Source organism: Barbatula barbatula (assembly GCF_947034865.1).
Source record: "Barbatula barbatula genome assembly, chromosome: 5".
Lineage (NCBI taxonomy): Eukaryota > Metazoa > Chordata > Actinopteri > Cypriniformes > Nemacheilidae > Barbatula > Barbatula barbatula.
This window is the reverse complement of record NC_136769.1, coordinates 14,594,795-14,609,290: the sequence shown is the minus strand read 5'-3', so window position 1 is coordinate 14,609,290 and position 14,496 is coordinate 14,594,795. Positions and strand designations below refer to the sequence as shown.

General features: G+C 37.5%; 2 protein-coding genes across 11 annotated transcripts; both read left to right on the top strand.

Moving 5' to 3' along the window:
- The first annotated feature begins 2,208 nt into the window (after window positions 1–2,208).
- On the top strand, window positions 2,209–10,314 carry glyr1 (glyoxylate reductase 1 homolog (Arabidopsis)). 9 transcript variants are annotated; one of them, XM_079456839.1, is made up of 16 exons: window positions 2,209–2,355; window positions 2,812–2,848; window positions 3,174–3,253; window positions 3,342–3,480; window positions 3,741–3,851; window positions 4,178–4,261; window positions 4,588–4,641; window positions 6,375–6,425; window positions 6,526–6,599; window positions 6,838–6,937; window positions 7,042–7,152; window positions 7,232–7,333; window positions 7,425–7,587; window positions 8,218–8,400; window positions 8,563–8,687; window positions 8,840–10,314. In XM_079456839.1, exons 1-16 carry the CDS (start codon window positions 2,318–2,320, stop codon window positions 8,912–8,914), a joined length of 1,527 nt encoding a protein of 508 aa, XP_079312965.1. In that variant the 5' UTR covers window positions 2,209–2,317; the 3' UTR covers window positions 8,915–10,314. The 9 variants fall into 9 exon arrangements, with proteins under 9 accessions (XP_079312965.1, XP_079312967.1, XP_079312966.1 ...); XM_079456841.1 differs by having other exon boundaries at window positions 2,230–2,355; window positions 8,221–8,400; window positions 8,840–10,311; XM_079456840.1 differs by having other exon boundaries at window positions 2,230–2,355; window positions 7,039–7,152; window positions 8,221–8,400; window positions 8,840–10,311.
- rogdi (rogdi atypical leucine zipper) lies at window positions 10,295–14,392 on the top strand. 2 transcript variants are annotated; one of them, XM_079456848.1, is made up of 11 exons: window positions 10,295–10,735; window positions 11,200–11,271; window positions 11,358–11,440; window positions 11,606–11,660; window positions 11,831–11,911; window positions 12,033–12,128; window positions 12,432–12,530; window positions 12,623–12,736; window positions 12,864–12,913; window positions 13,042–13,168; window positions 13,303–14,392. In XM_079456848.1, the coding sequence occupies exons 1-11, from the start codon at window positions 10,700–10,702 to the stop codon at window positions 13,342–13,344; spliced, it is 855 nt and encodes a 284-aa protein (XP_079312974.1). In that variant the 5' UTR covers window positions 10,295–10,699; the 3' UTR covers window positions 13,345–14,392. The 2 variants fall into 2 exon arrangements, with proteins under 2 accessions (XP_079312974.1, XP_079312973.1); XM_079456847.1 differs by having other exon boundaries at window positions 10,549–10,735; window positions 13,042–13,367.
- Window positions 14,393–14,496: the final 104 nt, after the last annotated feature.

Here is a 14,496-nt window from a genome sequence, read left to right as displayed (position 1 = left end):
ATGACCAAAAAATATTTCTCATATTCTTTAAACAGAACCGAGAAGAAAGGCTTATTGCCAGAAAATAAAAGACACAAAACGATTTAACACTACAACCATATTAAACTTCAATTATAACTAATCAAATCACTTTTATTGCCACATCACCGACAGCACAGTTAAGAATATCATTGACACATTTAACAAATAATGTACACGTTTACAATACACGTTTAACAAATTATACACATTTAGACATTTTACAAATAACAGTATATTTTCATATACAGTAGGCCTATATACACTACTACACAATAATATACAAAAAAATATACAACATAATACACAAACTTGTCAAAGATATGTACATAATAGTTACGATAAACACCTAACTTAATGTAAATTATTTCACAACATAAACATAAACTGGACAGAACTCACCATGCTCTAGCCATTCTGTTAATACGTTTGTCAGATAACGCGTAGTGCTGCCGCCCGGCCGGAGACTGGTCTCGGATCGCCTGCACATTGATACTTGGATACTTTTTTCGGGTATCAAAACATAGACATAAACAAACGCTAGGGGGAGTTTACAAAAATATATGCAATAAATTACAACGTTTTCAAGTTTTCAGTGCCTTTGTTTAAAAGAAAATCGAATTGAATCAACATAAAGTTCCATTTCTAATAAAATAAAACAGGCCTTTATTCCAGATATATATAGGCCTACATCTCTGTATATGAAAATTAGCTAACAAAAGGAATGCAGCTGGATTGTGTTTTATTTATATTTTATTGCCATGGGTAAATACAAAGAAGTATACATTTACATATGCAGCATACATGCAGCTGGATACTTTTTTTCACGTCAAACAAGATTCCTTTATTTGTTGAATACAAACCATGACAAAGCTGGAACGATGCTTCGTTTCCGTTCAATGAGAGCACACCAGAGTCTTGTCACTTTAGACGTCGTGTGTCACTGTTTCCAATGACCTCGTCAGGGAAAATAAAATGTACATGGTAAACAGATTATACACAGTGAAGAAAAGGAATATACAAATATACAGTAATGACATAAAATGATACAATAAAAAAAGTACAATGAAAGTTCAACACTTAGGGGCCCACCATGACTTTCCAAGCATTTTTTCAAATCAAACAACATAACCCTCATCCACCAGTTTCCTCACAGAGCTGTTATAAAATAGTAGGAGGAGAGGAGAGGAGAGGAGAGGAGAGGAGAGGAGAGGAGAGGAGAGGAGAGGAGAGGAGAGGAGAGGAGAGGAGAGGAGAGGAGAGGAGAGGAGAGGAGAGGAGAGGAGAGGAGAGGAGAGGAGAGGAGAGGAGAGGAGAGGAGAGGAGAGGAAGTTACACAAATAATGCAGCTGGATGCTTTTATTATTTTTTTATTGAAGAAACATATGTAAATATACAGAACACTCAGAAGAATATCAAAGGGGTAACATAAAAGACAAAGGATACAGGGTAATTACAGAATAAATACCTTATACCTTTACATGAGGAATTTATATTAACAACTGGTTAATCCTGAGTATCACAACCATTACAAAATAATTGTTCATATTATTTCAGGAATCTATTACATTTTTTGTTGATTTTTGTTGATAAAAGATTTAAGCAGTGAGTCTACTTCCACCAAAAAATGAGAAAAGGTAGGGGGTGACCCCATACATTTTTGTTTATGGATGAGAAATTTGCCAAATAAAATAAAAAGTTACAGATGTATTCTTTCGATGTGTGGGAGTCAGTATAATAACAAATAATATCTTTCAAGTTAAAAGAGTGTGTATGAGTAGAGGTATTATTCAGATGGGAAAATACGTTAGACCAAAATCTCTGAACCAAATTGCAAGAATAAAACAAATGTATTAATGTTTCATCTTTGTCCCCACAAAACGAACAAGCACTAGAGATATCAATATATTTGGACAACGTTGCATTATTAGGATATATCTTTTGTAATATTTTAAAGTGGACTTCTTTGGACTTGTTGGGAATAAAATATCTATGTGGTAATAACCACGCTCTTCTCCATTCAATATTGCCCACAAAGGCAGCCCAATGTGATCTGCCTCTAGGGCAAATTAGATCTCTTTTTTGAAGAACCTGGCGAATATGCTTATTGTTGCATTTCTTATCATAAATGCTAATGCCATCCAATAATAAAGCCGATTCCCTCATATGCAGCTGGATGCTATTGTGTACTTTTCAGCGTCGCGTGACGTCACCGGTGCACGTAGTAGATGGGGGTGTGTGTGGGTGTGTTCGGTTCATTCCCTGCATTCAGTGCGACGTTCCTCGCTAACAGTTTAAGATGGCGACCGTACATCTGAGGATCGGGGATTTGGTTTGGTGAGATAACGAATTGAACTTTTCACATTTTCATTAAACGTCTCAATAAAATACATGTTCGTACATACAAAAAAGCACGAATCGCCTTTTGCTGCGGCTCTGGTAGAACATCGGTTTAGGAAACCGAGCTTTCGGCCCAGTTTGAGTTTCGACAAACATTGAGCAGCAGGCTTGAGAGGGCTTAGCCTGTGAGCTAACGTTTAGCAGTTACTTTCAATGTTGATAGAGTAGTTATGTGCTGTTGGTTTAGTTAAAGCCTGAAGACGGATTCATCTTACGTTTGGAGGTGTGATTTTACGACTTTTGTATTAAATACGAGTTTCGGAGAGGTTTGGTCTTTGTGAGAACTGGTTCAGTAACGTTAGCTAGCCTATTACGAAACACCAGAGCCTTCTTTAAAGCCCTCAATTGAGCCACAGTTTTATAACAACTTTCCCTTCTTACAATATATTTCAGGGGCAAGCTTGGACGCTATCCTCCTTGGCCAGGAAAGGTAAGCTGTGATCATGTCAAGTCGATGTGTTGTTTTACTGAAGTCAGCTTTGTGCTTGTTTGTTTTCTGTAGCTGTTCATGCACACAGAGGCCTAGGTCAATGGTTGTTTCTCAACGTCTACCCAGCTGCTCAAAAAGTCTTTCTAACTGCTTTAAATCACAAAAAACGTTAAGCTTTGACCGCACAAAATGCTGGCTATGTAGATGGCTTTCCAGATTTTAAGACACCGCTTCCATCATCGAACTGTTGTGGTTAATAATGTGTTCTTTTGTGCTTGCTCGTTCAAAGCATTTGTTGACTCTGTAACCGTTCCTGTGTTGTCAGATCGTCAGTCCACCGAAGGACCTGAAAAAGCCAAGAGGAAAAAAATGCTTTTTCGTCAAGTTTTTTGGAACTGAAGATCAGTGAGTACAAAGGACGAAGGCTTTCATTTGAAGTCACTCGAGGCTTAATGAAGCAGATCATGACTTTTGATATGATTTGTCCTTTTAGTGCCTGGATAAAAGTAGAACAGCTGAAGCCTTACCACCCCCACAAAGAGGAGATGATCAAGATAAACAAAGGCAAGCGCTTCCAGCAGGCTGTCGATGCAGTTGAGGAGTACCTGAAGAAAGCCAAGGGGAAAGATCAGGTTTGTCAACATATTATTTCGAATGAGCTGCATGTTCTTGATCATCTGTTTTAGTTGTTAAAGACCCTGTCTTTCATCAAGCATTAAAATGAGTTTTAATATCACATATATTGTGTCTTTATATGCACTGTATATTTATACCCCTAATAGTGCTGTTCGCTTGTAATTGCAACACCGGAAACTGATGTAAACAGGGTCCGAGCAATAGATAAAAGCAACATTTATATGTTATTTTAAACCTACCTCACACTGTTTTACAGACACACTCTGATGACAAAAGCAAATCTGAGAAAGGGCGTAAAACAGCTAAACCAATGAAGATTATCGAAGAGGATGACGAAGATGCCTTCAAGGGTGGCTCATCGGACAAGGTTGGTAGAAAATGTCTTGCCTTTAAACGGCACTGTTGAGGGAGTGGGTTAGGTCATAACCCGACACAATTGTAAAGCTTTTTTCTCAGGTTCATCAATGTCCTTTGTTGAGGCCATTTGCTGTCACACCTGCTGTGGAATCAGGTTACTATTTTATGGTTTGGTCTCGGAGACCCACTTGTTCATTGAGACTGTCTTTTTTTGCAGTGTATGTCCCTGGCTGTATTTTGACTGGGTGGAGATACAACTAAGTTAGCGCAGCTTATATTTTGAATAAAAAAAGGACATTCTGTACACCTGGTGAATGTGTCTCTCTTTCCCTTAAGGAACAGACTGATTCTGACCCAGAGCCATCCTCTGTACAACGGCTGGTCGCTGGAACAGTATCAGGATTCAAATGGGAGAGCAGTGTAGGTCTCATTCAGTTTGTTTTTGCCATACCTGCATTTTTATGTGTTCTGCACATAATATGCCTTTTTAGCTCTAAATGATGGCCAGGCACAAGCAGTTTGGTTTTAAGTAGACCTGGGTGCAATCCACAGTTTTCCTGTCATAACACTTGTACAAACATATGGTCATTTTCAGTCATGTTTTTGGAACATCACATTGTCAAATTTTAAGTGATTACTAAAAAGCTCGCCGTAAATAGAGGCAGATTGAAGAGAATCTGGTTAAAAACCAGGTCAGCAAATCTCTTTGGAGAATAGCTTCCAATTTAACTTTCTTCCCATTATAGCCAGTAAAGGATGACCCACATTTCCATCACTTTCTGCTCAGCCAGTCTGAGAAGGTAAGGAAACATTTTGCTGGGATGCTGAATGATTTTAGACAAGTTAAAACCGCACCCCTGTCTCTGGCATATTGCACACAATGGCTGCTGCTCTAATAAACTCTGAAAAACTCCCTTCACAAACTGCTTTGGGTTATGCTGGTCGGCAGGATTTGCAGTATGAACGTTTAAAGGGATAGTTCACCCAAAAATACAAATTCTGTCATCATTTACTCACCTTCTAATTGTTCCAAATCTGTATAAATGTCTTTGTTTTGATGAACACAGAGAAAGATCTTTGGAAGAATGTTTATAACCAAAAATTTCTCGGACCCCATAGTGGGAAAAAAATTATTTAGATATTTATTTTCTGTTGAACACTAAAGATATTTGAAGAATGTTGGACAGCAAACAGTTCTGTGGCAATTTGACCACATATATTAGTCAAAGGTGGCCAAGAACTGTTTGGTTACAACTTCTCTGTTTACAACAAAACAAAGACATTTATACAGATTTGGAACAACTAGAGAGTGAGTAATTCATGGCAGAATTTATATTTTTGAATAAACTGTCCCTTTAACTGAGTTTGTGACGTTTTGGAACACCTGCGCGTATAACATTTAGTTTTTGTTTAGTCAAGATTAAAGGGCATTTGTTTGTACTCAGGGTCCAGAATTAGCACTATATGACTGCTGCTTAAGTGCCATGACACAAAGAAAATGAATTACTAATTACATCTTAACTTATCTTTTTGTCTTGAGAGCTTCATATGGCAACAGGCAGAATTTTGCTTGTATTAAACCACCAAAACAAATGTTAGGAAGAATGTTTTCTGTTCTTTGTGACAAGACTGTCCTTCAAGGCCACAAGGCCATGCTTAGGATGTTGCATGTAACACAATGTTGTGTGCTGTTTGCTAGAAATACCAGGACAATTTATTTTAATGAAATTATACCGAATACATGGTCTGTCAGAATTAGTTTTAGATTGTGGGTTTTCTGCAATCACACACTTTGCCAGATAACTTTGGACCCTGTTGGTTGCATCATTTGATTCAAGGCAGCACATCTAAATAAATGATTTGTTTTGAGGGGGTAAAAAATTGAATCGGAAAATGTGTTTTCAGCCAACTGAGAAGGCTGGCCAAGATACCGTTGTGCTTTTGCTGAAATGCCAGTACTATCAAACTGTTTGTATGAGCTGTCCTTTCTTGCTGGCACTTCCTCCTCAGAGGAACACTTCCCTCTTGCTTTTCCTCCTGCCCTTTTGCTTTCAGGCACCACAGTCCAAAACAAATTGATCTTAATATTGTATCTCAGAAAAGAAGCCTACAAGATCTAAACTGCCTGATGCTCAAGAGAAGGTAAAAGTGTTCACGAACACTGTGCCAGCCATTGTCACACAGAGTTTAAGTTTCAGTTCAACTGAAACCGAGCGTGTGGTTGAGCATGAAAACTCTAATGTCAGTTCCTAACGCTGGCTTTGCTGCTGGTGCTCGTGTAACAGATACGACAGTTTGGGTCTTGTGACCTGACAGACAGCAGAGGATATTATGAACCAGCAGAGCAATGACTAACATGAATTTAAGATCATTTGGGACTGTCGGGCCAAAAGGTTTCCACCTGGTTTTCCCCACTGGCTCTTGGTGTTCTTACCCCAACATGCAACTAGCACCCTTGAGTGCAATACTTTATATGCTTTTATTTTCCAAGATAGTTCTATTGAATTGACAAGAATCATCTCGTTCCTTACAGCCGGCTTCATCAATGGAGCCCATCACCAAACGCTTAAAGATCGTGGAGGAGGTGAGCACTGCCTGAGAAGTCATAGCTTTATTCATTATATACTACAAAGCCAGCTGCTATTACATATTAGTGGTTGTAATGATTCTCTTTTCTCTGCTAGGACACAGGATCAACATCTATTCAGGCAGCAGACAGCACAGCCATTAACGGCAGCATCACACCTACAGACAAAAGGTAAAAATGAGGGACCAATCATATTCTTAGTTATCAGATACAAGCTTCAAATATCCACATATTGACAACATTGAGACCTCAAATTAATTCAAAGTCAGTAATAATGATGTAGGTTTTGTTCAGATTGCAGTAGAAAAATGCAGAATATATGCATTGTATACCCTGTACTTTCTATATTTGTTTTGTTGCTCATTTTCAATAGCTTAATGCTGACAGTGTTGTGTATTTGTTTTGATAGGATAGGGTTCCTTGGACTGGGCCTGATGGGAAGTGGTGTGGTTTCTAATCTGTTGAAGATGGGGCATGTTGTGACAGTTTGGAATCGCACAGCAGAAAAAGTATGCTCCGAAGCGTTTCAATATAGTCATACTCCGTATGTGTGGATGTTGTGGTTGCTTGTACAGATAACTATATAGCTCTCTGTTTTTTTTTTATCCTGCAGTGTGATTTGTTCATCCAAGAGGGTGCCAGGTTAGGACGAACAGCTGCTGAGGTTGTGTCCATGTGTGATATTACATTTTCCTGTGTATCAGACCCAAAAGCTGCAAGAGATGTAGGTCGATGTTTTGTTCATGTCTGTAATGAAGTTTTTGCTTTTGTTTAATGCATTCACAAATGTGATTTTTATTCAGCTGGTTTTAGGTCCTAGTGGAGTGCTACAGGGAATCAGACCAGGCAAATGTTACGTGGAGATGTCCACCGTTGATCCAGAAACCATCACCGAGCTCGCACAGGTAACCTGTCCGTTTTACTTAAATCTTCGCCCAGTCCGATCTTTGAAAGGGACAGAGGAAGCCTATAACTAAGGTTCATTTGAATCTGTAGGTCATCACATCCAGAGGTGGCAGATTCCTGGAAGCTCCAGTTTCAGGCAGCCAGCAGCTTTCCAATGACGGAATGCTGGTCATTGTGGCTGCAGGAGACCGCAGTGTATATGAAGACTGTAGCAGCTGCTTCCAAGCAATGGGGAAGACATCTTTCTTTATAGGTACCGGCACCTCTCAGTCACGTGTACAGCATGTACGGGTGCATCTCAATTAATTAGAATATCGTAAAAAAGGTCAACTTTTCAGAAAGTAAAACCAATATATTATTTAGATTCATTACACATAGTGAAAAATCAATAAAATCTATAAAAAAGGTTATTTTAAACACAAATGTCAGGTTTCTGAAAAGTATGTTCATTTCTATGCACTCAATATTCAATTCAATTTTATTTATATAGCGCTTTTCACAATGTGCACAACTTAGCATCTGCCCACAGGGCCAAAGGTTCCAAAAGCTGGTTCAGTGGCCATGGTGTTACTGTGCTTGAGTATTGAGTGCATAGAGATGAACATACTTTTTCAGAAGCCTGACATTTCTGTTTAAAATATTCTTTTTCAATTGATCTTTTGTAATATTCGAATTTTCTGAGCCATAATCAAAATTTCAAGAACTAAAGGCTTGAAATCTTTAGCTCTGTGAAATGAATCTATATAATATATTGGTTTTACTTTCTGAAATGAGTGACACAAATATTGACATTTTTCACAATGTTCTACTAAATTGAGATGCACCTGTAGATGTGTGTTGAAGGTTGATGTGACATGGTGTTAACTTCATTCTTTATGTGAAGCAGGGGAAGCAGGAAATGCCGCAAGAATGATGCTGATCCTTAACATGGTTCAAGGTAGTTTCATGGCAACCATCGCAGAGGGACTGACCTTGGCGCAGGCCACAGGACAGTCACAGCAGACTTTTTTGGATATTCTTTGCCAAGGACAAATGGCAAGCACTTTTGTGGACCAGAAATGCCAGAGTAGGTTTTCTTCAATGTTTACTTTTAACTGCTTAGGTAAACCGTTTGCTTTTGTGCATCCCTGTATATACATGAAGTCTGTTTTTAAACGGCGTGCTTGTATTTTTTTAATAATGGTAGTATCTTTGCTTTTTGTGGGTGATATTTGCTTTGTTTCTTCAGATATCTTGCAGGGCAACTTCAAACCTGATTACTACCTGAAACATATTCAGAAAGATTTGAGATTAGCCATTTCAATGGGAGATTCGGTTAATCACCCAACACCAATGGCAGCAGCTGCAAATGAGGTGAGACAAGGATAATGCTTTTATTTAGGTAAATGTATCTTTAAAGAGATTCTTTAATGCATTCTTATAGGAGTCTAATTGGATGTGCTCTGTTTATACACTTCATGTCACTTGCCTACATTTAAGTAATGGCACACTGTGTAATTCTACAGGTATACAAGAGGGCAAAAGCATTGGACCAATCAGACAATGACATGTCTGCAGTCTACAGAGCTTACATTCACTAATAGATGTGCTCTACGTCCTGGACCATAAACCTCTCCTCTCTCTTTGTTTCTCTCCCCCTCTCTTTCCTCTCTTGCTGATGAATTTTGTTGGGCACCAGTGATGTTTTCCCATGTGTAATGGGATCTCTTTAGCAGCCTAATCTGAGCATTGCACTGACTATTATATCTCTGCACGTATGCCTAAAGGGAGGCGATTCCTCTCCACGCATTGATTATTTTATTACAGAACGTGCAGTTTAATCTGACTGAGGCTACTGCTTACAATGCAGTCTTGTTTGAAAAGGCTAGGGTTTTATTTATCGTTCATATCTTAATTTCCCTCAGTGTAGTTTCCCCATGTTTAGAAATCTGCAAAGAAGCTTGTAGAGCACGAAGAAAAAAAAAGCCACTGCATTGCCTTAATACCCATATATGAGAGATGTATTTATTTATTTTATTGCCATCCTTTCAGGCGCATTTCGGCCGTACGTTGTATTCTCTTGTTTGCTCTCATTTTTGAAAGTCCCTAGTTTTTTTAGCCCCCTATGTAAGTGCAGTATTTTATTTTAAGTTGGCCGTGTTAAATTCCCACAGAAGATCCTGAAACGATATATAATGCAGAATGAAGTATCCATGCTGAAAAGATCGCTCAACCTGGATGTGGAAAAAGAAGCATTTGGAATCTTTTTTGTTTTTTATTTGAAACTTTTAAAAACATTAAATTGGCCCTTATAAGTGAAAATGTGTTCTTTGCACAGCTGGCAGGATGATCTGTTGCCTTAATTAGATTTTCTTTTGTCCGATTAGTTTGGAACAGTCAATTACTCTTTCAGAGATTTTATTTTAACTACCCTTATGACTTGAAGAAAAACAAAGTTTGAAGTTAAATTAACATTAAAAATGCAACATTTTACCCCTAAATTATAATGGATTCATGCATTTATTTTAATGTTCAGCGTCATATCATCTATTCAGTGGCATATAATTTGGACAAAATACAGGGTGATTTCTACAAACTCTTGTTCTGCCAAAAAAAATTAAGTGCTTGATGGTGGGTAGAAAAAAGATTGTTTTAATCTTACAGAGTCCTTAATAACCATTGTATATATCCCATTGAAGGGTTGGGTTATTTGAATACATGCTTTCAGTTTGACTCCACTGAATTTATTAATCATCTGGTATCTTAATATTGTAGGATGTTCTGTTGTCTTAGCTAATGGGTTTATTTACCGTAAATGGTTTATTGATTTTGTGGCTTAAACAGTTGGTAATGACATATTGACAACTTGATTCTAGTTGTGCAAGGAGGCTATTGGTGTTATAATTGGAGTTATTTATAATTTAATGTAAATGTGAAATTTATTTTTCTTTTGTTTGTGCGGTCAGCTGAACCCTCTAAATAAACAATCCGAATGTCCAACTCCTTGTGCTTGGTATTTTATTTTAGCTTGCGCTTTAAAGTTCGACGTAGGAATTCAAACACTGCATATAAAACATTTATTTAATTTAAATGTATACTTTATCACGTATATATCATGTATATTTTTGGGAATTCAATGTTCAATCGCGAGGTTTCGAAGTGATTGCCTAGTAGTAATGACTCGTCTCCACGATCGAGAAATGTAAACGTCTGACCCGGAATATTTCTCTGTTACACCAACCGGAAGTTAGGAACATGGAGGCGGTGACAGTGATGATTGTTTATGAGCGATCATCTCACTAGTAATACTAAATAACGGACTTGAAACGGGTTTGTTTGAAGCTCTTTCAAGCGGATCTAACGTTACTCTATCTGCACTAGTGAAGATGACCGCCGCCAGTCAAGCAGAGAGAACCGTGTTGGTAAGAGATTTATTTGTATTACATGAACCAGAATGTCAGACAAACAAACGCGAGGTCATTGCCAGTAAGGCTTCAAACGACTTTGCAGGTATAATCGTTCATATGCCGTTTTGCTTTGATGGGCTTAATGCTTGTCCGTGCAATTTTGCAGACGAGTTGGTGGGGCAAAGTCCACATTCATCAGTGCTCACAGCAAATGGTTTACAATTTATACCAAACAGTGATTTGTTGCGCATTATCAACGCTCTCTTTAGATATGCTATTTGCTTGGCCTGTAAAAATAAATTAAAATGTAGTATTTTGTTTCTTTATCATGTCAAAAATGCAACTGGTCTGTTGTTGCCTAATCTTTGCCAACCTCTGTTGCGCAAAAGCACCAATTTTGAAGAATGTTCAGGCTCCAGTGTTTTTCATGCACATGAACATCAATGGCAAATCATGCATTAGGTTGTTGTGCTTTGTAGGAGGAAGAATTTAATTGGCTGCTTAAAGAAGAGGTGCATGCAGTGCTGAAACAGCTGCAGGATATTTTGAAGGTATTGTTTAGGTGTCACACATTTAAATAGGTGAAGACCATAGCGTGCAAGTGCATGACTAATAGAGAGTGTGTGTTTCATCAAAGGAGGCATCAAGGCGTTTTTCAATGCCATCGCCAAGTCTGGAAGGACAACTGAAACCGGAAAACTTCATTTTGGGCAGTTCCACGTAAGAACAAGGAAATCAATAAGATTGATCGTATAGTTATACTATGCAGAATATAGCCAGTTAGAAAAAAAGTAATATCACTTATTACTGTTTAATGAAAATGTGTACAACGCTCGATAGAAAGGCCTTTTATTTGATATAAATACCATTTACATTTTGTTTTAGGATGGACCAAGTTAAAGGAGTCTTGACACTACAAGGAGAAGCTCTGACTCAGGCTGTATGTTTCGCAACATTATGAAGATGTAGATAGTTTTCAGCTTTTGTTGCTTTAAGTGAAGTTTTAATATGTATATATATAATCTCAACCAGCATAGCTGGAATGCAGGTTTATGATCTCTGTTTGGATTTAATGGCATGTAATAAACAAAGAATATTTTTACTTCGCAGGATATTAATATCAAAGTTGCAAAAAGCAGTCAAGTCATGCACTTTGCATTCCGAGATGACAAACAGTGGAAATTGCAGCAGGTATTTTGTCTTTGTTTTCATACATTTCTAACTATATATAATGAAAACAAGATGAGTTTGCAGTGGTTTGTTTTTATTCTCATACAAATAAAGATGTTAAAATCATCCTGCCCGATTTCAGATTCAGGATGCTCGGAACCATGTGAACCAGGCTCTACAGTTACTAAGCAGTCGTGACGAGAGTTATTTCTTCAAAACTGGAGCTGAAGTTAATAAGGTGCTCAAAAAAGCTCTAGTTGTTGTTTTAAGCTTAAGCATATTAGCTGAGCTATATGTCCGTTTCTTCATGTATACAATTCCAGAAATTTTCTGCCATTTTAAGTCCTATACATTGTGTATAGTTTTACCAGTCTAAAGGTAGTTTGTTTCAAATTCGCAAGGAAAACTCCTAAGAAATCCCATTGTCCTGTAAAGTGTATACATTTTAATTTGAAAGATCACCATGAATAATCTTACATTTACCACTAACAGATGTGTTAAAGCAAGGTAACAGTGGCATATCTTTCTTTCTGTATTTCAGCTTATGGATGCGGTCATGCTACAACTGACCCGAGCCCGTAACAGACTCACTACCCCAGCCAGCATGACTCTTCCTGAACTGGCCTCCAGTGGCTTAATGGTTAGTATGTAGGATTTACAATTCAAGCTTGCATCTACAATAATAGTCCACGTGCTGAATGGTTCTGTCAATATTTCTCCTGTTCTTTCTAGAAAATGTTCACACCTCCAATGCCTGGAGACGTTATGGTCAATTTCTATATTAATCTCAGCAAACTGTGTCTGACCGTGTACCAGCTTCATGTACTTCAGCCTAACACTACTAAGGTATCGCCCACGTTAAAGTCAGCCAAATTTAATCAAAATAAATTCAACCTTGTTTGCATGGCTTTGACAGTGAAGCTTAGTTACCGCGAGTTCGCAAAAGAAGCTAAATCATTTTGTTTTGTGTTAGAACTTTAAACCAGGCGGAAGTTCAGTGCTGCATAATCCAGGAGCGATGTTGTAAGTGCTCACATTTCCTCTTACATGTTGCATTACCAGCAGCCAGTTTCATAATATGTAATGTGCATTTTGCTTTTAAACAGCCTCTTTGATAAAGTGTTTATGTCTACATTGGTTTCTCTCTCCAGTGAATACAACAACACTAAGTTTGAGGTCAGTCACGTGCATAAGGTGGAGTGTGTGGTGCCGTGGCTCAATGACACCTTGGTGTTTTTCACCATTTCACTGCAGCTCTGTCAGCAGCTCAAAGATAAGGTGGGTGTGGCCTGTTGTCACCTGCATAGTCACTGTCACGCATATATTTCGTGAGTTAATAGCTCCAAAGGAACCAAACTAAACTGCTGTTTATACAGAATATGAATCTTATAATTAATTTCTTTTCTTTACAGATTTCTGTGTTCTCTAGTTTCTGGAATTACAGACCATTTTAAGCTATATGTCCGACCAAAATTGTTACAGTGAATGTTATAAAAATATATATGTAACTAGGATACATCAGGAACAAAATATTCCGGGAACAAATTCCATGAAGTGATTTCCTGTGACCTAAGCTTTATGACTATGTATTCCGTTTATTTGTGTGAAGGCTTACTGTACGTGTACTGTAACCAGGGTAGAGTGTTGTGCATGTAGAACATGGGCTGAATCCTTTCATTTGAAACAAGCTTTTCAGATGAAAACATTCAAAGACATTTGTTACTTTGTGTTCATGCAGTATTTGTTGTTAATGTCAGTGTTGATTTGTCAGTAATCTTGCCTATATTATATTTAACCTCAGTTATCATAAGCTTAGGGTTTAGTAAGAAATGCTAGTAAATAATCAGAACAAATGTGAAATGTTCTATTTTTGTCTACGTTCTTTATCTGTGTTTATGCGTTTAGTCTTAATGCTTCCAAGATCCGAACACTAATATAAATAATATGCATATATGGGATATTTTTGTTGTGTCATGGACCATTATCAGTGCAACAAACTAAATGTATTAAGAGCATTATCATTAACCTCACAGGCTTAGATATGTGCATACATGTCCAACAGTGTATTTGACTGTATCTCAACTGTAGTAGGATTAGAACAGTTAGATTAACATTACATGACAGATCACTAAAACATTATATCTGTGCATTCTTATTCCAACACTTTCCCTCATTCCTCATGATGTGATTATGGAGCAAAGTGTGGCATTTCTATTAACAATCATTCCATACTGAAAATGAATTTAATGGTTTTCTATGCTTCTAATGTTTTGAGTTCAAGCTAAAGTCAGTCTGCTTTCTCAGTGATGATACGTTATTTGCTTTACCAAATTCTTTATTTATTGGTGTTTATTTATTTCATGTTAAATGTACTTAATTTGTGTCCTTAATGATTTCACTTGTGTAATTTCAATATTTGGTTAAGCAAAACTTAAAGCCATTGTTATGGTTTATTTCTTGCTCAATAATTTAAATGTGCAATAAACAAACTACATGACACTTTCTTGCTCTCTCTTGTACTCTTTTCATCCTTCATCGTGCATTATGATGATGCACAGGCAACAACAAAATGCATTTTAAGAAGTTTTTTTTAGTTTGTGTATTCA